Source organism: Blennius ocellaris, assembly GCF_963422515.1.
Source record: "Blennius ocellaris genome assembly, chromosome: 12".
Lineage (NCBI taxonomy): Eukaryota > Metazoa > Chordata > Actinopteri > Blenniiformes > Blenniidae > Blennius > Blennius ocellaris.
This window is the reverse complement of record NC_137661.1, coordinates 953,390-977,130: the sequence shown is the minus strand read 5'-3', so window position 1 is coordinate 977,130 and position 23,741 is coordinate 953,390. Positions and strand designations below refer to the sequence as shown.

Sequence of the window (23,741 nt, the reverse complement as noted above, 5' to 3'; positions counted from 1 at the left end):
GAGAACTTCTAGGATAAAGAATCTAAAAACCAACAACCCCCCCACTAACGTCGGGTGAAACCAGATTGGACCAAAGTGTTGAACCACATCAATTATCCAGATGCATCTTTTTCTTTATAAAAACTTTGAGATTCATTAAGCTGGATAAAATATTCTTATCTCAATTTCAAAGATTTCAAATAATTACCAATACATAGTTTGACAAATGATCTTCAAATAGAGATGATTTAGTGGTGTGGCTACTCTCCAGCAGTACAGTGAAAATGTCCCTTTCAGTAACGTAAAGGACTTTATGAATGGTGGGGCAGCATGGGGGAGCCAACTGCTTTCAAACAACAACATTTCACTGGATAGGTGTAATTTGCCAAAGAGCACTTGGATAATGCTTTGACTGGCGACTCTCCTCAATGCCTGGGCAGTGTGTGATTATCACTGGGAAAATCCATTCCCAGATTCATGAGGGCTTTCTGGCAGGATAATATTGGGTATTTTCATCACAGCTGAAGCACAGTAGAAGTTGGACAATGACCTTAAACGTGGAAGTAAATGTACAGTGTACAGTCAGAGCCAAAACCTGGATGAGAATGACCTCAAGTCTGGTGGTATACTTTCTTACTTGTGTCTTTCAAATCACATTTTTTGTGTAAATAATTATGGAAACTCCAAAGTCTGTGTGTGATCACTGTGTGATCACACTGTGTGATCACACAGTGGTGGGTCACACAGGGCACACACATAGGTACTGTGTGTGCCCTGCTTGTGATCATCACTGTGTGCTCCTTTTCTGTCTGTTTGTTACATATAGCAGGACACACGTGTGCTGGTACCAGCTCCAGCAGCAGCACTGTAATTACCCGTGGCCCTACTGCCCCCGCTGACCTCTTGGTCACCCCACACACACTAATGAGCTCCCTGGACAGCAGTGACAGCCGCGGCAGGAAGCAGGAAACCAGCAGCACACGCTCACACTGCTGGGTTGATTGGTGGTCTGAATGCAGGACGATGCAGCAGCGTCTCGCCAGTCATTTAATCTTCTGTGCCTTCTTCTTTCTTTGTCTTGCAGTTGGAAAGACGTCCCTGATCACACGGTTCATGTATGACAGCTTCGACAACACGTATCAGGTAGGTGCTGCTGCAGCGAAGATCCCTTCTCCTGGCCAACGCCATCTCTGTGTTCTTCTTTCCTGCTTCTGTTGGCCTTGTTTGGACAGTGAGGCGTCTACCTAAATATATTAGAGAAAGATACTGAAGTTAAGAAACAGGAGAAAATATTTCAGGGAGTTGAATTCACAAGAATGAAAGCAGTTTGAGCAGTTTAGTGTGTCTTAGGCGTCGTTTACACGACAACCAAAACCAGTGTATCCGCAAAACCTTCCTCAGTTTAGGGATATATGTTCACACAATACCAGTGTTCATATCCACTGCACCCGCAACTTTTTACACCAGCTCCCTAGTTGAAGCTTTTCTTTCACGAGCACAATCCCCCCTGCAGAGACTGCCAGGAGCGACGGAGCGCTGTTACTGTGCACCTCCTCCGTGGTAAATAGTTCCCTCTGCTCATGTGCCAGTAAACAAACATGACGGCCCCATAATGGTATGACTCGCAGGCCGTATTCTAGTTTTATCGTCCATATCAGTAATTCAGTATTTAAAACTCACCCCTGATGGGAAACGGCTCATCATCAGTCCAGAACAATGTCAGGTGCTCTCGATGTGTTCATGTTTCGAGCATATTGTTCTCTGCACGCATGTCGATGTGGCTTCGTTACAAAAACAAGCGACAGCGCCCTCCCGTGGCCGGGCATACTCAACACTTTGTTGTCTCTGTGTCCACTACTGCAGTGTAAACACAACCCTTTTTTTTTTTTTTTTTTTAACAAATTAGGTTTTGTCACATGAAACGTTGTGTAAATGGGGTCTACATTCTGTCGCCCCAGCCACTCATGGGAGTTCAGTGTTGTCGCCCAGTTCTCCAAAGAAGCCTGAGCTCACTCACCATCCTCAAAACCAAATCTTGTTTATGCAGCTTGAGCACTTCTCAAGGATCCTTGTGAGCATGAGGGCCGTTAAATAAAACCTTTTATTGCTTCATAAGCAGCAAGTATCAACTTACATGGTAATAAAACAGGGATTAAAAATAAATCTCACAAAGTATTTTATTGGCCCGCCCTCTCAGCTGTGTGTGTGTGTGTGTGTGTGTGTGTGTGTGTGTGTGTGTGTGTGTGTGTGTGTGTGTGTGTGTGTGTGTGTGTGTGTGTGTGTGTGTGTGTGTGTGTGTGTGTGTGTGTGTGTGTGTGTGTGTGTGTGTGTGTGTGTGTGTGTGTGTGTGTGTGTGTGATCTAATTCAGGCTCTTTATTGCAGTGCCATGCAGCATTGGGAGACTGTACTGTGTTAAAAATCAAATTAGCTCGAGACATTCTGAAGAAAAGCCATTAGAATATGAGAACACTGAGAACCTGAAACGTAACTTTGGATGAACTTTTGAGTGACAAATGATTCTCTGATTTAGTTTTTCATCTCTTCACATGCCTCCAGTGTGTTTGTTCTTTTTGTTCTTTTATTGGATGTGTGTTTCCAGCAATATAGTGCAGGTATAAAACTGGCAAGCAGAATTAATAATGTCGTTCCTCTTGAGTTATCAAACTGGAGACTCCACATCCCAGTGTTATTCTGTTATTCTGGTCCTCATTTTAAATCTGCAACCTCTAAAGAATGATTCAGTTCTCAGTTGTCTTTTTCCCCTCAACACATCCATCGAACTTGACTCCTTGCTCCTCTGTATTCTGTAATAATGGAGGATTTACCGGCACAAGATAAGCAGTACCAAACAGTAAAAGGACCAACATATATCAAAGCTTGCAGTTAGAAATAAACACAACATGAAACTTTTAGAGATACAGTGATCCATGTTTTAAAAATAGCACAACCCACTTCTGTTGTGTCTCCAATCAGTTTCAACCTGACATCAGGGCTGTGATACAAATGGTCAGTTTAGAACTGTGCAGCATCATAAACACTTCCTTCTTAGCCTGTGCTGCAGTTTCACAAACGCAACACTTGATGCAGTCATTTATTAAATCGTGATACCAGTCACACTTCTTCTAAGCCGAGTTAGTGTTGTAGGGAGCTGAGGCCCGTCAGAGCAGGTTTTGGTTGCAGGACAGGAAGTGTCCCGGATATTTTGTCAGCCAATGTTTGGCTCACACCTACAGTCAATTCAGATCCTGACATAAAGCTAACTCTCATGTCTGTAGATGATGGCAGGAAGCTGGACTATCTATAGAAAAGAAAAAGTGCTGAACTCTAATCCACTGTGCCAGCTAATGGTCATAATATGAATAATGGCTTGTTTTATTTGTATTGTTCAAAATGCTTCATTGAAACTCATTAGCTTAAAGTTACTCTACCAGAATCCACACGGGAAAAAGGAAAAATGTAGGACCCAGTTTTAGTTGTTGACGTTCATCTCAAGTATGTTGTCAATGCCTCTCTTCAGGAAATTCGTCTTTACACTCATACAAATATGTATTTTCCAGTATTTACATACATTTATATACTCCAGTTTGTTGACATGTTAGCATCACGAAAATCACTGAATATTCCTGAGGCATTGTTTACACAAGATCCTGTTTGTACACTCCATCTCGCAGGCAATTGTGGTTGGAAATCTATGAAAATGAGTGGAAATGGTCTTTTCATGTAATGGTTTATTCTCTGTGCAGAAGTGATGCCTTTTATGAGAAGTATATTTTAAATTTTACTTCTTGTAGAGTAAATTTAAAGCTGATATTTAAAGAATTCTACATAAGACTTGAACGAAATAAAGCCACAGTGTTCCATCACATTAGTGCCTGTTTGAAGAGATATCACAGGTAGAAAGCCTCGGCCGTCCCGACCTGTGAGACATGAAGCAGTCAGAATGTGTGTCACTGCTGCTGAGCACCTCCTGCCTCATACTTCCTCAGCCTCTTCTGGCTGGTCCGATCCCCACGCCGCACCCTGCTTCAGTCCCCGCCTCCACTACCTGCCCACACCTTAGCATTTTTCATGACTGGAGGTCCTGGGGGTAAAGTCAGCTTTCACACCGGCTCTTCACTGGCAGGGAAGTGTGTTGAAGGAGTTTTGACATTTTAGGGACGGCCTCTCTTCCCTGTAATTAATTCCACTCTCATATTTATCTCCTCAGTAGATTATCTTTGTCAACAATCTCTCAAAAGAAGGGAAGAGCTCAAGCACAGTCATTGGAATTGCTCAAGGCTTCCCAGATAAAGCTTGTCAATATAATGTCAAGTTGCGTAGCCATCTTAAACATACAAAAAAAGCACAAATGACTAAATGTGTGTGTGTGTGTGTATATATATATATATATATATATATATATATATAACTTTTTGCTTTTTGACAAAAGAGTTACCGGTAAACACAAAGCATTTAACACAGAATATTCCTTTGACATTAGGATATTGAAAATGTATTTTATATAAAATTCTGATAGTCATTCTCATAAATGACCCAACCTGTGCTCCAGTATAATATTTTTTTGTTTGAGTCTCTATATTTTAGGATTTTATTCATTTTTACTTGTATTGTTGATGCAAAGATAAAACGTGTACAAAGTAAAAAAAAGGACTGGCTTTTATCTGAGTACATTCTTTGTTATTTCAATGTAAAAATTGTCAAATTAATATATATCTAGTGTTTCATTTATTGTGTTATTTTTTTTATTGAATTTTTCTCTCACTTTGGTAAATTGGCTGAGGTTTTACTTTAAATCTCTGTCACAGCAGTGAGCCCTATTATCTAATATGTACCAGACCGTATTGACACCAATATGTATGGATGAAGCCTGAGATTCATACACAGTAAATGTGACAATTTCCCACATTGATTTCACACAATAGCCCACTCTTGAGTATTTGTAGTGAATGTGGGCATCTGTTGTTGCCTGCAGCCCTTCTCTCTCTCGAAGGCTGCTGCTGTAACTCCCAAACCTGAACGCAGCAGGATAAATCACGGCTTTGAAACCTACCAGCCGCCTGAGTGGCCACCGGATGCACGGAGGGGGGGATGCGATCTTCCAGACAAATGGCTGTCTGCACCAAAGTCGCCGTGACGAGGCCCAACGGGGCAGAGAGCGCTCCTCTTGTTTGCTTTTTCTGCCGTGCCCTCTCTTTTTCTTTTCTTTTTTTTTTTAGGAGAGAGGACAGCACGTTAAAACAGACAGATAGCATCAGTTTATTTAATGAAGTCTCCATATGCAGTTTAACAACAGCCTCTTCCCTCTATGTCTATAAGTCAGAAATTGGGAAATCAAATTCAATTAAATTTTATTTGTAAAGCACTAACGGCAAGACAGTCATTTTACAGAGAAAAACTACCAAAATACAAATGGTTGTATAATTTGGTTGGAAAATAAAGCAACATAATTGCACCATTAAATATTAAGTCCAGATAAACCATATTTTAATTCTATTCCTGTTCTTCCCCCTCACAGCTCGCAGGTTAATGGTTTTGTTATGAACACCATGACCTCTACTTTCTAATCACCTCTGTGTGTGTGTGTGTGTGTGTGTGTGTGTGTGTGTGTGTGTGTGTGTGTGTGTGTGTGTGTGTGTGTGTGTGTGTGTGTGTGTGTGTGTGTGTGTGTGTGTGTGTGTGTGTGTGTGTGTGTGTGTTGCCCTTTTCTGCCCCATGTCTCGGTGCCATTTCTTTTAAAATCCGCATTGCTTGGCAGGTGGGGCAGCAAATGATTCTGCTGCCTATTTGAGGTCCCTGAGACCTTTGAGTGTTAATTAGGATGCAGCTTGCATTACCAGAGTGTGAGTGTTTATGCCACGGCTCAGCGGGGGGGAATGAGGGGGGGGGGGTCTCAATTTTCCCAGCGAGAGTGGAGAAACGATGTGAGCACAGCCTGCAGAAGGCAACTGCCCTGATGAGAAGATTTATTAAGCCATGCTTCCAAGGCTTACACACACACACACACACACACACACACACACACACACACACACACACACACACACACACACACACACACACACACACACACACACACACACACACACACACACACACACACACACACACACACACACACGGGGATCACCAGCAGTGTGCTGGAAAGGCTTCACGCACATGAAAACACAGATGGAGTTCAGTTCTTTTTCGACACAACCAGCAGTATATTGTATAAAACGAAGGCCATCAGGAAGATGAAACCGAGCGTGGCAGTGGCTTTTGTCAGCAGGAGGATGCGCATGAGGCAAGCCTCTAAAGCAGAAGTCGCCCATCAAGCAGCTACCCACCCGAAAGAGACGGCGGCAGGCGTCCTCACTGCCTGGCGGCACACGCTAAAGGGCTCAGAAGCCTCTGGAGGCACAACGCTTTTGTCAGCCGCAGCGAACCTGTCAATCAGGCTCGGCCACCAGACTGTGATCGCATCTGTCTGCTCGCCCCCGAATATTCTGCTGCTTAGTGGCGCCGACTCCTCCAATGTGAAGTATTGGACATGGTAACCATGTCGTCACATCTCGTGCTGCACAATATATTGAAAATGTAATGTTGTTGCAATAGCAATATGCACAACCTACATATTGCTAAAGGCAGCAGTGGAACGTTCGCTGCTCTTTAATGCCTTGCAGGTCTGAGTATTGCTGTAGTTTGATGTAAATACTAATATATACTTCATTTTGCACTTCATATATACACTATATCTATTTTCAAATATGCAATACAAAAGTTAAAAGGCAAAATGTTGGACAAACCGTCTCGTTCAATGTTTTTTCTTTATTTTCTTGACTATTTACGTTGTAGATTCTCACTTAATACATCAAAACTATGAATGAACACATATGGAATTAATAAACCAAAAAAATTGAATTAACTTTCAACATGTTTTATATTCTTCAAAGTAACCAGCTGCTTTGCACAGTCCTGGTGTCATTCTCCTCTGCATCAGCCACTGCTGTCTCCAGACTGGTGGAGTTGCAGCGCGGCCAGGTGTGTCCAGTCGATGTAGGGCTGCCCTACACTTCAAATGACAAGTCCAAACTACCTGAAGAATAGGGCTGGGAATTGAGAACCGGTTCTTGTTGAGAGGTTGTTCCCAGTGTTTTAATGCTGAAGAGCAGCTTCAGCAACAGACTGATTCAACCTGCTGCTCTAAGGAACGTTACAGGAAGTCCTTCCTATCCACGGCAATAAGACTTTTTAACTCTTCTCCCTCCGTCAGAGCCTCAATCATCACCTGGACTCAATTCCATTGATACTTATGTTATATCATATATTTCATATTGCATATTGCATGTACATATACATATATTTATACATGTGCAAGTACACTATTACATTGGTATTATTATTATTGTAAGTATACTATTACTATTGGTATTATTATTATTATTATTATTATTATTATTATTATTACTGATATATATATTGTTGTTATTGTTATTTTATTGCTACCATATTGTTATTGTTATATTATTGCTACCATTATTAGTAGTACTATACACGAGTATTATACACTATTTCACACTGTTATTATCTGTATTATTGTTATTATTATTATTATATTATGCCTACTTCTAATGGCTCTGCCACTGCACCTTACTATCTATTTATTTATCTTTCTTTTATCTCGTGCTTATTTCTAAGTGCCCATGTGCCGTTCTGTGCTTTACTTTATGTCTCATACCCAGATATTTATATATTTACATTTTTTACTTTTATTACTATTTGATTGTATTTTATAATATTCGTATGTACCAGCTTGCTGCAACAAAACAATTTCCCTTCAGGGATGAATAAAGTAATTATCTATCGAATTCCTTGGAATAATTTGTCAACGATTCCAGTGGGCGCGAATGATGTCACAACGTACGTTGCGTATCTAGCGTCCACAAGATACACAACGTGCGTGGCGACGTCGTTCACCAGTGCAGCCAGCAGGAAACATGGGGTCCAAGCAGCACAAACCCTCAAACGTTTTGTTGAATTTCATGACCAAGGATGACAACAGGGCCACTTAAAATACCTGCAAAGTGTATTTTTCATCCAAGGGAGGAAATGGCAAACATTGGTCTCTTTATGAGAGAACTGGTATTTTCCCCCCCTGATGTTTTCACATTGACCTGATGAGTTGAAACTATTATAGGTGCATATTATTTTGTCTTCTCCTCGTTAAGTTGCAGTAAAAAGCAGAGTGATTAGTTGTCAGTATAAGTTCAGCGTGACGTTGTACAATGATGGAGGAAAACTTGATCACAAACACATTTGCTCCCTCCACCGGTACAAGCGGAGGAATCATCTTCTGTGTCGGGAAACTGCTGTCAAACAGTGCCATGAACTAATGCCAGTATACTCGCTGTGACTCACTGTGACTCTGGGTGTGTTGGTTTAACGGCATCCTTCCCAGATTGAGGACCTTGAACGGCCCGGTAGGAGCCGCTCCAGCAGTGGGAGGAGAATAGGGTGGTGTTCTGCTCACGCTGAAGCAGCAGGAGCTCAGGGGGAACATCTACAAGGACATATTGACTGATGGAGCCTCATGTTTGCTTATTAATTAACATTTGCAAAATTTTAACGAGGGCTCAAAAGAAAAAGATATTATGGCTTCAATCAAGCATCTCTCTCACGGTGCTGAGCTTGACGTCTTTTGGCACTTCCGGATGATGAGGAATAACTTCTGTAATAAGCTCTGTTCCATAACTGTTCTGACTCTGTTAACTTGATTGTGGAGTGATAAATGGATGCTGCTAACATTTAAAAGTGTGTATTAATATAAAATACCCTGTTATGAAATTAGACAACTTGTACATTTGAGAAGGCAATGCAACATTATGTTGAACTGCTTCTGTTTAAGGCTGTAAAAGTTTTTCTCTTTTTTTTGTCTGCAAAACAGCAAAAACTCATTTTGGTAAACTTGTCAAAAACTGACATTGACAGGTTCAAGTCCCCGTTTGTTCAGGTTGTGTCCTTGAACAAGATAATGTAATACACTTCCTGCAGGGGGAAGAAGTGCTGTCTGTTCTTTGATGCATCATAATAAGTGGAACATCACTTCCCCACCTGGCTGACGTTGAATACCTGATCTCCACACTGATGACAGGAGCTGCAGTCCCTGCAGGGAGCAGCTCCATCACTGGAGACTGTTGACTCAAAACAAAAGCAGTCTGGAGCGTGCTTCTTGATTTTCGAAGTTTTGTCTTCATCATCCATAAACATTTAAATGGCCTCGTGCAATATTAGTTAAGAAAATATATATATGTTGAATTATTAGATGTTGCTATGGATATACTCTGAGTTTGTACTCCTTAATAACTCTTTTCCTTCTTGGATCCCATTTTAACCAGACTTTTGTTTTCCTCTTTGAATGAATTGAAATACTGTCTGGGCTTCCTCTGATAACACAAATATGTTGACATGCAGAGCAGGAATACATTTTGCATGGGAAAGATATAATTCATTGCACTTCAGTCTTCTGCAACATGTACATGGCAAATGTTGTGTGTTCTGTGCAGCCTGACACTACAAGCATATTTACTCATTTGAATTAGAATTAAATGCATCCTCGTCACTACAATATTATCTTATCACTTATCACTTATCACATGCATTTTAAAAATACCAATTTCTCTTGTAGAAATAAAATGAAGCCCATCTCAATGTTTGTATTAAAATGTCTATACTACATAAAAAATGTAACACCACTGAACACAGGGCTCTGTAAAAAGCTTTTATAGCCCTAGTTGGCAGCAGCAGCAGTTTCCTGGGCGGTTTGCTCTGACTTCTAACGAGGTGCGCTTGTTAAAAATTCAAAAAGGATATTAATAATTTCTCTGGATCTAATCTGTTCATGTATAGTTGCCTTTGTGGGATTCTATATTTGAACGGGAGCCCGGATGAACCAAATGCACCTCTCTACTTTTAAATATATTAAATCTCAAAATGGATTTCATGAGGATTTATTTGTAAAGTAACTTCAACCTAACGGCAATGTACTCCATCTTGTATTGATACCTGTTGCAGAAAGACATAGAGGGGCATTAGTGGAAGAAACACATTCAGTTTGGAGATGAAGCAGCAGAAAACTATAGATTTATATTTACCTTGCTTTCTAATGTGAATTGTCTGAGGCTGTTTGGTTTCATCCCAGCCTGCTTCATGTGACTCAGCCTCAGAGAGCATCAATGACGTCTTGTCCACAAGCCAAGCTCTCCGAGTTGGTCCACTGTGGTGGCTGGCATCGCCACGGAAACCAGTGCGTGATCAAGCTGCTGATGCCCAGTCTTGTTCAAGTGGGCCGTGGGCGCTGCCTCATATACTCAAACACGACGTATACACACCGGCAGTGTTCACATGTATCCTTGCATGTGCTGTTAACAGTGAGAAGGAAGTGAAGAGAGCAGTGGGAATCTTCCCTCCCAGTGTTTCCCTCTTGTGTCCAGACGCTTTGCTTTGTCAAGCTCACTTTTGATCTTGGGAGACTTAAAGGACTGATTGCCTGGTGTTCTCACATTTCTAGTCTCTTGAATTGTCTTTTAATCAATTTGTAAAATATGTTCAGAAAAACAAAAACAAACATCGAGCTCGTTCTAACCCTTTTTCATACCGTAACTTTGTGAGAGCACATGCCAAAGTTTGCCTGACAGGTGTGCACGCTGAAGATTTCAAATGAAATAATAGGGTCATTTGTGAATCACTTGGGGTTCATCGTTCATACTCGTCCTATTAGCGGTTAACGCTAGCAGCTGGTGCTAGCCGATTAGCAGTTAGCTGCTGTCATTTCGAGGTGTCATACACAATAAAGCATAACATTACACAAGCGATAGAATAGAAGATAGAATCTTTCGTCTTCAACTGGGATCATCCCAAATTAGTGAAAGATTCAGGCGTAAAATGTGGAGCCCAGACATGAAGGCTGGGGAGTCGCAGGAACATTGTTGTCGATACATTGAACAGATGTGGGTTTATGTCCAAGCTCGGTCCTGGAGGACCAGCGTCCTGCAGGGTTTAGCTCCTCCCAGTTCAACACACCTGATTGCAATGAGGGGCTTGTTGTTGGGCTTTTTCACAGCCTTGGTGATGACGTCATCATTAAATTCAGGTCTGCTGAAGCAGGGAGAGACTAAAACATGCAGGACAGGGGCCCTCCAGGACCCAGTTTGGACACCTGGTTTATGATATGAACCTCCTGTGTTGCCGACATCACAGGAGCACAATCAAACCTCCTGTTGTGGGGTACATCCCGTGTGTGTGATGTTGGTCTGAACAAAGAGTCCAAACGAACAAACTCAGCCACTTTCAAACTCCAGATTTTCAGGCAAGACTCAACTGAGGTCCTAAATGCCAATATACATGATTTAACAAGTAACAGTGTGATTTCCAGGTGATCAACTTTAAAAAAAATCTGATCTTTGTTTTGAGTTTTCTCATCCTGCACTGGCTTTATAATGGTCAGTGCAAATGGGCTCAGTTCTCAGTGCGTCTGAATACCTCCCAAAGAAACACACAGACGACTGCTGCTTGATACTCAATAGATATCAGTAGAAAAACTGTAACGGAGCCTTTGTACCTCCAGATTTACTGCTATCATATAACATCATACGTCATGTATTGTGGCCCACTATGCTTCAGTACACCACAGCAAAATGATAGAGTGGCAAATAGATGAGTAAACTGCTTCATACTTGTTTTTTCCTCCCAAAGCAGTTGGCAAGCATGTGTGACTCATTCAGCCTTCTACACCTACAGGTTTCACTTGAGCTAGGAAGTTTATTTTTTAAAGCCGTATAGTGAAGTTAAGCTGAAATACAATTTACTGAAAGTACATATGGCAGGATATACATTTTAGACACATTTTTAAACTATACATAGCTGTGTTAATATTGGTCTAATGAACCTTTGAACACCTGTGCTACTCAACTAGCACCCCTGAATGACAAGACCCAAATCAAGATTATTTAAATTGAATTAATGGCATAGTCTAATAGAATACCTCAGTTTCACAACACACACACACACACACACACACACACACACACACACACACACACACACACACACACACACACACACACACACACACACACACACACACACACACACACACACACACACACACACACACACACACACACACACACACACACACACACACGCACACACGTTTGAAGATGAACAACAAAACAACCCTGGAAATGGTGATTTAGAAACTGATATTTCCCTTTTATACTGAATCAGCAACATTTTAATTCAACCTTTTCAGTTCAGTAGCTTCAGACTTGAGAGACTCAACCATATTTTCAAGCAGAAATATGAAACCAAGCTGATCTCTTCTCAGATGTAGTTTCAGGATGTACGTAGGTCCAGATGTGGACTCGGTTTTGATAGCTTGAAAACTCACTGAAGTTTCTCTCCTTCTTTGTCATGACTGGAATTCATGAAAGTCATACGTCTACGTCGTATCGTTGTGTTTCACCATCCTCGGTTAGCAACGACAAACAAACCTTGTGAATCTTCATGCAGTGTGAAATAACTGGAATAGCTTTTCCACTCCCATTAAAAGGCATCACTGCCACTCACTGGTAAGGAGTGTGATCAGCAACAATTTTTACCTTCACATCATCTTTTTTGCTGAAGCAGACGTCTGCGGCCCACAGACGTTGATAACAATCAGCTAATAATAATTTGACTTCCCAGTTGAGCTCAGCAGCACATTTTAAAATCTCTTTGACGTGAATGTTGCTGATATTTGATTCTTTTTCTACATATTCTCTGTAAAACATTTCAAGGTGGGTTGCAAAACTCACAATAATATGTTATTGACGATTATTAGGCATCAATCAAGAGCAAAATGAAACCGAGTCTTTAATGCCAGGTGCAAATAAACTATCATTGCCTGTTGGTTAAACCACCCGTCCTGCTGGCCTGCAGCCCTGTGAGCAAACACCTGGGGACTGCTGGGTAATCCGGAGTCAGTCTTCCACAAGCCCTCTGCACCTTCACTGCTGTTGGCATGCACACAGCGACCGCAGGCATCTGGCTGCGTGGGGGCAAACGAAGTCCTGCAAATCATAATGTTATTATAGGTTTTCACAGTGCAATCAGTCTCTAAGAATATTGGAAATCTTTCAAAAAGAAAGTTCCTATTTGGTTTTGTTCAGTTTACTTGTAGCTGTGGACGTTTTCAATGCCTGCATTGTTTCCCTTTGGGGGGGAAAAAGGCGTCCTGGTGTTGGCGAGGTGCCAAAGTTAATTTTCACTCTCTCAAAGCAGGCCAGAGAAAATCGAGCACAGCGAACAAACACTGGGCTGCAGTTTAATGACGTTTTCCTGGATGTGACCCACGAGAGCCAGGACACCTGACGCTGTAACGGCAGGAAGCAAAAGCAGAAAGGGCTTGGCTGCAGACCGCAAACATGGCTTGTGGAGGGAACGCGGTGCCATCTGCCTTGTGACACAATAAGGGAGTGATTAATCTGTAGTGTGCAGTATGTTTGGATAATGTGGAGGATGATGATTACGAGCAGCAAATTCAAGCGTAAAAACCCACCAGTGACACATTGAACTCATACATTTGCTCTGATTATTTAAGTGAACTATTTGCACAGACATACTGTCACTCTGAATATATTACACTTCAAAATACATTTCAGTCAGCAGTCTGCTCACACGGGTTTTCACAGTGCAACCAACAAGGAAGTCGAATCAAATATATTTGATATAACGACACTAGAAATAACGAGCAGTAAAAGCTGACTTATTTCCACCAAAATAGCATTAGCACAGCCCTTTTATTGTGATGAGTTTGTGAAAAAGCAGAACTCATGTGGTCAAAGAGATGACAAGCATAGCCTAAAGAGAAACACTGAGTTATACAGAATTTAAGACTTTTCTGCAGGTTTAGTCATTCAACAGAATTCAAGGAAAAAATGTTAAAAAAAAATGGCATGATGTTGAAGGTAAAAATGTTGACCTTAATATTTAAGTCATGTAGACTTTCCCACTGATAACTGAGAAGTATGTTGGCTCTGAACTAGAATGAGTGTGACATTCCTGCTCCGAGGGTGAGGATGTTTAGGAACTTTAAAAGTTCTCAGAATTATTCCATTAAACTGAAAGAAAAATATCTGCAAGGACTGTAACAAAAAAAAAGTCTATTAAACTCCTGAACAAATTAAACCTTGTAGCATGATGTTCTATGTGATACATGTGATAAAATGTACACGTTGTCATGACCCCAAAGTTCAGAGTCCCCCGCTGTCTTCTTCACCTTTATGCATTTTTAATGTCTGTCATTCAATACCTCCGTTTTTTTCTTTTCTTTTCATGGTATTCAGAGTGACGTTGATCTTTGGATGTCTTCTGTCTTTCATCCAGGCCACAATTGGTATTGACTTCCTGTCGAAAACCATGTACTTGGAGGATCGGACGGTAAGGATCTTCATTATAGCAGAGATCCAAAATGTGTTTATTTGTGTTCACCTTGCTTTCAGCTTACAGAAATAAAGTCATATTCTCCGGCTTGGAATGAATAATATCGTCAGATATGAGTGGTGTTTGTCTGTTTATTCGGGAGAATTTGTCACGGAGCAGTATGACCTTGGAAGGGAAGGTTCTGCTTGTATAAATAATGAACTGTGAGTGTGTTTGAGCCTAATGTTAGGAGGCTCTGTGACTATCTGACTAATCTCAGTCTCATCAGCTTCCTGTCTCTGAACCCAGGTGAGGTTGCAGCTCTGGGACACGGCGGGACAGGAGCGCTTCAGGAGCCTCATCCCCAGCTATATCCGGGACTCCACCGTGGCCGTCGTCGTCTACGACATAACTAGTCAGTGCGCTGCACCCTTCACTATTTACTATGAATGTCAAAGATTTATTGATAAACATTTCCCACACATATTTCCCGTGGGCAAATTGAATCCCCCCACAATGAGAAATGAACAATCTCATCAAATTCCCAGAGGAACTGGTGAACAAATACATCCATCCATCCATCCATCCATCCATCCATCCATCCATTGTCTGCCACTTATCCGGTGCCAGGTTGCAGTGGCAGTAGTTTGAGCAGGGATGCCCTGACTTCCCTCACCCCAGACACTTCCTCCAGCTCTTCTGGTGGGACCCCAAGGCGTACTCCGGCCAGCCGAGAGACATAGTCCTCCAGCGTGTCCTATGTCTGCCCCGAGGCCTCCTACTGGAGAGAAATGCCCGGAACACCTCCACCGCCCAACAAAATCTCCAGTTGAGGTCAACAGCTCCCCACCTCCACTGTAAACGGTGTTGGTGGAGAACTGCTTCCCCCTCCTGAGGCACCGGACAGTTTGCCAGAATTTCCTCGGGGCTGACCGATAGTCCTCCTCGATGGCGTCCCCAAACTCCTCCCAGAACCAAGTTTTTGTCTCCACCACAGCCCGGGCTGCAGTACGCTTGGTCTCCTGGTACCTGTCGATTGCCTCGGGAGTCCTATGAGCTAACAGTGCTCGATAGGACTCCTTCTTCAGCTTGACGGTACCCCTTACTTCCGGTTTCCACCACCGGGTTCAGGGGTTGCCACCACGACAGGTGCCAGAGACCCTGCGGCCACAGCTCCGAGCAGCAGCTTGTTCTCCATTACAATGGAAGTGGAGAACATGGTCCACTCGGACTCAATGTCTCCAGCCTCCCCGGGGATCTGTGAGAAGCTCTCCCGGAGGTGGGAGTTGAAGACCGCGTGGACAGAGGGCTCAGCCAGGCCTTCTCAACAGACCCTCATAACACGTTTGGGCCTGCCGAGTCTGTCTGGCCTCCTCCCGGTCCAGGTGGTGATCAGTTGTCAGCTCTGCCCCTCTCTTTACCCAAGTGTCTTCACTTCTTCCCAATCACCCCCTTCCAGGTCTCACTGTCATTGCCCACGTGGGCGTTGAAGTTCCCCAGTAGAACAATGGAGTCCCCAGTTGGAGCTCTATCCAGCACCCCTCCCAGGGACTCCAAGAAGGTTGGGTACTCTGAACTGCTGTTCGGTCCATAGGCCGAGCCAACAGTCCTGTCCGAGACCTGTCCCCTCCCCGAAGCTTAGGGACGCAACCCTCTCGTTCACCGGGGTGAACTCCAACACATGGCGGCTGAGCTGTGGGGCAATAAGCAAGCCCACGCCAGCCCGCCGCCTTACACCACGGGCAGTGTTAAGTGTGTAAAAGTGTTAAGAGGACAGTCCAGTTTTGAACGGAACAGAACCCGGGCGTATATGAGAATGGTCCTACTGTTGAAAATGTATTATTTCATATCAGGAATCTAGAATATTCTCACTTCTTATCAAAAGCTTGCAAAGAAGCAAAAATAGAAACACTCACTTGTCTTTAGGATGTGACTTTTCCTCCTAATTTCATGGACAAACATATTTTAGCCTTCCAGCACTGTTACCCACATTCTCTTTTTCACCTTGAAACTGACAGACCAGCCTTTTCTCATCAAACTCCCCATCTATGAATGTGATACCACCTTCAGTCTGCACACTAGTGAATCTGAATATTCAACGAACAAGGCAAGGTCAAGGGATGTATTAAGACCTTTAACATGCTACAGAGCTGGGAATGTACAGCGCTGCACATTGATTTATTGTGCATTTCCAGTAGCGTGCATCACAGAGCTTCATCTCTTAGAAAGCTCAAGATTAGATGGAGCAGAGAGATTAAGAAGTTGGAATATTTTCAGGCTGATTTAGTTGTGTATTTATGTCGATAGATACACAACCTGTCAATATTAAAAAGCAAGAAAATCAGTTAGGTAATGCCCGATAAACTTTAATTAATGCTATTCATAGTTCCAGAAGGCCTGTTGTGATTCACGTTGACTTGTTTGTTTCTCAACAGACGTCAACTCATTCCAGCAGACGTCAAAATGGATCGACGACGTGAGAACGGAGAGAGGAAGTGACGTCATCATCATGCTGGTCGGCAACAAAACAGACTTGGCAGACAAGAGGTATGTAAAAAATAAAGAACCTTAAACATACGTCATCTGGATGATAAACAAACTCACTTGCATTGAGTACACCTCAACAAAGACTTTTAGTTTTTTAGTTTTTCTGGTATTTCTATTCTAGTTCTTCTATTTCTTTGTGATATCAGTTACTATCACACAGCTTCTGTGAGCTGAAACCTCCTGTTTCATCTGCAATGTTTGCAGTTACAGTGTTTGTTCTCAAATATATTCTTGGTTCAATTGTACCACAACAAATTTTATTTATTTCAATACAATTGAAAGAAGTACTTACTCTACATAGTTCAGATGATAAAGATAATGTAATGATTCCAATAATGCAAGTTTGAGACCATTTTAATAAGATTATTTTAAGTTTGGAAATATATAGTATACATTTGTCAGCTCGTAAGGGAAAAACAATATTTTTTTTGTAAATATTATAAGCTATGCAAAAAATCCTAAATGTTTATTTCTACTTGATTATTTCTTGATATATTTCTTATCTAGCTACATGTGGCTCCAGAGCTGTAGGATGCAAACCCCTGAACTGGTACGTTTAGTGAGAATGGTAATGGTATTAACCGTGGTAATGGCACCCCTACTTATTTAAACTCGTCTCCAGGGAATGACGACACTATTCAGTGCTGCATCTCCGGCCTGGTGCCTGTATAGTTTATTTTTATTAGCAGAAGGAACTTCCAAGGCTTCAAATGGTTTTTATTTATCAGTCTGTGTGTGATTTCTGAAAGAAGCTTCAACTTTGTTCAGAGAACAAAGAACTGTTAATCCGGGAATTTCGTGATGATTTGAAGCAAGTTTTTAGTGACGATGTTGCATAAAATCAAGTCTCATTGAAATGGCACAGCAGTCTGTGGTGAGATCTTGGCTGCAGTAAGATCTAATAGAAGGCTCTTTATTGGGAAAAAGTATTGCTGAACCTCCCCCCCGAACTTGTACTCTTGTTTCACATTTTGCCTTTAAGTCAGCCTTTCCTATTTTACATGTCGACGCCATGGCAACCGTGATGTGCAGAGTGTCAGCCTGTCAGTCACCCGAGCCGAACAGCTGCAGAAGTGCCGGTGGAAACATCAAACCCCTTCTGTAGAGGAAGATGATGTGATTACACTTTGGAGCGTCATTCTGAATAAATCTGTGTCTTAATGAGGCAGAACTGATTGTTGTGGGCCTAATGCAGCTTCGTTTTGATTTAACATTAACACCATCTCAACCTTATAGGAAGGACACGCATGAGGAATTAGTGTTTGCTGCACAATACTTCAAACATTCATGAATTTGTGCCTCAGTTTAACTGGTAATGTGCAGTGTTATTGTGATTATCGGGGAACAACGCTGGCGCTGAAAACATAAAGTTATTGCTTACACAAGCAAATTTCTCATATTTTGGAGTCACTGGAGCATCATGGGCTGTGCGTCCACGAGGGAGCATTGGGTTTTGTGCTTTTGTACTGTACATGTAGGCAGATGGTGCGTCTGGTATGGTATGATGAGAAAACGCTGATGAGACGGGATGTTTAATAATGCCGAGACGAAAAAAGAAATTGATCTGAAGAGCAGCCGCTTAGAGAGACGTGGTGAAACTGAAATGGCACAAAGCAGAAATTTACAGCGCTGGAAGAAAGAGGAGAGAATAAAAAGGAGCTCTGAACCATAAAATTACTTGAGTCTCAGTGCCAAAGTGTATTAATGGTGCATAAGTACAAAATGTTGGCTGGGGACAGATTTGAGATGTAAAAGAATCAGTGGAATGTAAAACCGGGCCCACCAACACTCCCGCTCATCCTTCTCCATACCGGCTTTTTCCTGGTATCTTACAGAAGCATTTAAAATGTAACTTACCAAAGTGTTCAGTTTCTACATTTACAGAATAATAACTCTGGCTGTGTGTTCATAAAATCAAACTACAATGTAATGTTAAAGAAATATAGCCTCATGACCAGTCATCAATCTGAACTCATAAAAATCTATATTTTTTCAGCAGCAGTGGCTTCTGACACTGGGTTCTTCCATCAGCCACACAATCCAAGTAATAGCACTGATTATCTAGTGATATAATCTTTACTACTGTGCAAGTTACATAAAATGTGTAAATATCAGTTATTCTTTGAAAAGTGAAATATAATAAATCTGTTTGTGAGAGGAAGATGCTCTGTGATCTGATGTTAGAGAAGGAAGATGCTCTATAATCTGATGTTAGAGGAGGAAGATGCTCTGTGATCTGATGTTAGAGGAGGAAGATGCTCTATAATCTGATGTTAGAGGAGGAAGATGCTCTATAATCTGATGTTAGAGGAGGAAGATGCTCTGTGATCTGATGTTAGAGGAGGAAGATGCTCTATAATCTGATGTTAGAGGAGGAAGATGCTCTATAATCTGATGTTAGAGGAGGAATATGCTCTATAATCTGGTGTTAGAGGAGGAAGATGCTCTATAATCTGGTGTTAGAGGAGGAAGATGCTCTATAATCTGATGTTAGAGGAGGAAGATGCTCTATAATCTGGTGTTTGAGGAGGAAGATGCTCTATAATCTGATGTTAGAGGAGGAAGATGCTCTGTGATCTGATGTTAGAGGAGGAAGATGCTCTATAATCTGATGTTAGAGGAGGAAGATGCTCTATAATCTGATGTTAGAGGAGGAATATGCTCTATAATCTGGTGTTAGAGGAGGAAGATGCTCTATAATCTGGTGTTAGAGGAGGAAGATGCTCTATAATCTGATGTTAGAGGAGGAAGATGCTCTATAATCTGGTGTTTGAGGAGGAAGATGCTCTATAATCTGGTGTTAGAGGAGGAAGATGCTCTGTGATCTGCATGTCAGCTGAAGTTACATCATCAAGTGATTGATAGGATGAACATGCACACATGACAGCTATTGATTATTTATAATGGAGAGCTTCTTCCCCAGTTAACGTGTCAAATGACAACAGTGTAAACGAGTTTCTTTGGTGCTTTTGCTAAACCCAACAATCTTCACAGGGACCAGGACTTTGAGAAACAGCTTTTCTTCATATGTAATAATATAATATTAATATAATAGCATTTTGTAATAACTTGTTACGTATTGCAGCAGCTATTACAAAATGCCACGTTCAATGATTAAATGCACTCAGTGGCACTTTACAATCTGGTTTCATTTCTTCAAGAAAATAGAAAAGGCAGGTGGAAATACTGATTGGCTTGTAACTTTAGGAATCTACCAGCCACAATGGCAGCTGATTTAAAAAGTTCAGCCTGATTTAGAGCTGCATTCTACCATCACTATGTTGGCAGAACGTGAGCAGAAACAAAGAGTGACATATAATTGTAGTCCAACTAAATCTCATTTTTTTTTCTCATTATTAAACATGTATACAGATGAAGGGCAAAATGTATTACATAATGCACCAAAGTGTTACATTTTCTTAAAAATAAGGGGGAACAGCCACATTCTATAAGAACTGTTGCAATATGTAACAAGTTGTTAGAACATGTGTTCAAGAATATTATTACAAAATGGGCAGATTATTACAAAATGCAGCGCTATTACATAATGAGTTGAAAATGTATCACATATTGGACTATTATTACATAATGTGGCGTTACACACCTCACAAGAGTTTCTTAAGTCTTGCCAGGTGGTCATCAAAGGTGGTGGTTTTACAATAATACATCGTCACAACATCACGAGGTGTGAGGCAGCGAGTCAGCAGTCAGTGGTTAAAAACAATGGGTTGGAAACAGAGAAATGAATCGGTGCTTATTAAAGACCCAAACCCAGATTCTCTCGAGTCTGGAGGATGGCGAGTTTCTGATCCACTGGGGTCGGCCCTTCCAGGCTTCAGGATTCAGACAGACAGTGTGAGGAGTGTGTGGCTGTTTCAGCGCTGCAGCGTGAGGCAGGTGGTTTTCATGCTGCAGCTGATCAGTGCGCATATCTCCAGACAACACTGGCTTGTTTCCTCACAACACTCCTTCTAACACCCAGCGTGAATACACTCGTGTTATTGCTCTCGTCTGCGGCTGCAAGTAATGGCAGCAAAGAGACGGATCTTTTAATTTGGTTCAGACAGAGGCTGTTTGAAGTTATGGTCTGCTTGTTCGCAGGAGACATTTATGAGGATGCCACTTTTTTATTTTGTTACACAGATAAGGCCGACTTCCTCCTTTCTGCAGCCGTCAAATCTTCAACGGTCCGTACTAAATGTCAGTTTTTACCTCCTAGCATGGCTCGTAACTTAATTGTTGTTTCCCCCTGCCCAGTAACAATAAGATTTACGGCAGCACAGAGTGATTCACAGTTCACAACGTGTCAGCGGCCGAAGGGAAATGCTTGTGATGGCAGTTTTGTGGACGAATCTCCCCGGACCTCTCCATAAAAAGTTCATGGCAACTCATAACAGAAAAGCTTTGGTTTCAGCCTCATGTGTGTGTGTGTGTGTGTGTGTGTGTGTGTGTGTGTGTGTGTGTGTGTGTGTGTGTGTGTGTGTGTGTGTGTGTGTGTGTGTGTGTGTGTGTGTGTGTGTGTGTGTGTGTGTGTGTGTGTGTGCGTGTGCGTACAGTCAATCATCTCACCCAGTCTTAGCATTGGAAAGCTTTTCATTCAAACACATTTGTTGTTTTGTGTTTGTTGCATTCAGATTGTTATTGTCAAATATTAATCAGAATGATGAAGCGCAAACATCAAAAAATAACTTCTGTTAATTGTTCTGGTAGCATTTCTTTTCTGAAATGAGCTTGTGAGCTAGATTTGGCCCAGTCCAGTCTTGTAATATCATGTTACACCTCAAGCTAGTAAACCAGTTGAGGAATGAAGGTGATGGCAAACTAAAAAGCAAAACGTACAAATGTAGAACGACTGAGAAAAGGAGACTTGATGTGACAACAGTAACTCACAAATTACCTCCTAACAATTAAATAAAATATACAGTAGCTTAGAGCATACAGTACCTGACCCAGTATATTTTAAGTATTTACTCAAGTGATCAGTGTTTTCAAGGTTTTTTAACTTCCTAATATGTTTTGCTTTTAGGTTTTTCAGTGCTTTGTGCAGTGAATTCATTTAAAAGTTATGTAAGCCTCCAGCAAAACTGTTCTCCTGTTTAATTTGTGTGTAGCTTACCGTCACTGTAACGTAGCAGGCTGTTACTGTGGCCTGAAGGTAAACCTCTGATGAAGCTCTGTGGTGACGGAGCAGCAGCTCATTGGAAGCATTAATATCACCTTTCCTAATTTGCTTTCCCCTGAAGGTCAATCTGCCTCATTGCTGAGCAAACAGTTGTAGAACAACTTTTCATAGGAAAAATCCAATTGACATTCCTTTAAGTATTCAGGAGTTATTCTCAAACTCTAAACCCTTGGTTTTGTGATTTTGTTTTAGTCAAAGGCAATTTAAGATTCCAACAATAACTTAATGCTGGTGGTCTTGGGCTTTATAGTGTGATAATGTGTCTCAGCTGGTGATGTGATGGTGGAACAGCTTTATAGTGCATCAGAGTGTGACAAATGTCTGAAACATGAATAATGAAGCTCACACAGATTTACAGTTGGAGGTCATTCGCAATGTGATAATCTCGAATTGGATTTCATTATTGAATATACATTTTGGGTCAATGCTGTTTTTGTCTGGTTAAACTTTGTTGTTCAAGTCAGACTTTTTTTTTTTTTTTACTGAAGTGTAGTGGAGCTGGAGTCTCATGTGAGCGTCCACTATGTGTGTTGGTTTATTCACTCGTGTGTGGCAAAGCTGTTCACAATGCTCAGTACATCGGGGAGTTAAAGCATACAAAGTTTAGGAGTTGCAGTCTGGACTGTGTGCAGCAGACACACTCAACACTCCGCTGGGCTGCTGTGCACAACAGCAGAGAGAAGCTCAGGACACTCAACAGGTGGAAGACAACAAAATATGACAATTATTGTAATGTTAGTTGACACAGAATTCATTCTTAAAAGCTATACATTAATTAAAAGCTTACAGTTAGGGCTGTTTCACCCCCCCCCCCCGCCTCTCTCTACCTCCTTCTCTACCGCTCTCTCTACCAGTCTCTCCCTCTCTCTACCTCTCACTCTACCTCTCTCTACCGCTCTCTCTACGTCTCGCTTTACCTCTCTCCCTCTCTCTACCTCTCACTTTACCTCTCTACCTCTCTCTACCTCTCTCTCTACCGCTCTCTCTACCTCTCGCTTTACCTCTCTCCCTCTCTCTCCACCTCTTTCTCTATCACTCTCTCCACCAATCTCTCTACCTCTCTCTCTCTACCACTCTCTCTCCCTCTCTCTACCTCTTTCTCTACTTCTCTACTGCTCTCTCTACAACTTGCTCTACCTCTCTCTACCTCTGTCTCAACCACTCTCTCCATCTCACTCTACCTCTCTAGCGCTCTTTCTACCTCTCGCGAACTCTCACTATACATCTGACTCTACCTCTCTCTCTACTGCTCTCTCTACTGCTCTCTCTATCGCTATCTCTACCACTCTCTATCTCTTGCTCTACCTCCCTCTACCGTGCTCTCTACCTCTCTCTACCTCTCTACTGCTCTCTCTCCCTCTCTCTCTACCTCTCTCCCTCTCTCTCTACACCTCTCTCTTCCCGGACCAGGGTCTCTTTCTTGCTGATTACCCGAATCAAGGTTTGTATCTCCCCACCCGATCTATCTCTGTCTTTCCCTTTCCTCTCCTCTCCTCTATCCTCTCAATCTGTCTCTATGTCTTTCCCTTTTCTCTCCTCTCCTCTATTCTTTCACCCCAACCGGTCCGCAGAATGCCTCCACCTCTGAGTCTG

The 23,741-nt window shown here is 41.9% G+C and overlaps 1 protein-coding gene across 2 annotated transcripts in view; it reads left to right on the top strand.

The window, feature by feature from the left end:
• rab6ba (RAB6B, member RAS oncogene family a) overlaps positions 1 to 23,741 on the top strand; it is a gene marked incomplete at its 5' end in the record, with an annotated part of 72,564 nt that overhangs the window by 36,418 nt on the left and 12,405 nt on the right. The window contains 4 exons of one of the 2 annotated variants that reach the window (XM_080506923.1): positions 1,064 to 1,122; positions 14,384 to 14,437; positions 14,729 to 14,834; positions 16,855 to 16,966. In XM_080506923.1, the coding sequence (XP_080363049.1) occupies positions 1,064 to 1,122; positions 14,384 to 14,437; positions 14,729 to 14,834; positions 16,855 to 16,966 (331 nt within the window). The remainder of the gene's footprint in view (positions 1 to 1,063; positions 1,123 to 14,383; positions 14,438 to 14,728; positions 14,835 to 16,854; positions 16,967 to 23,741) is intronic. The other variant, XM_080506924.1, reaches the window with a different exon arrangement.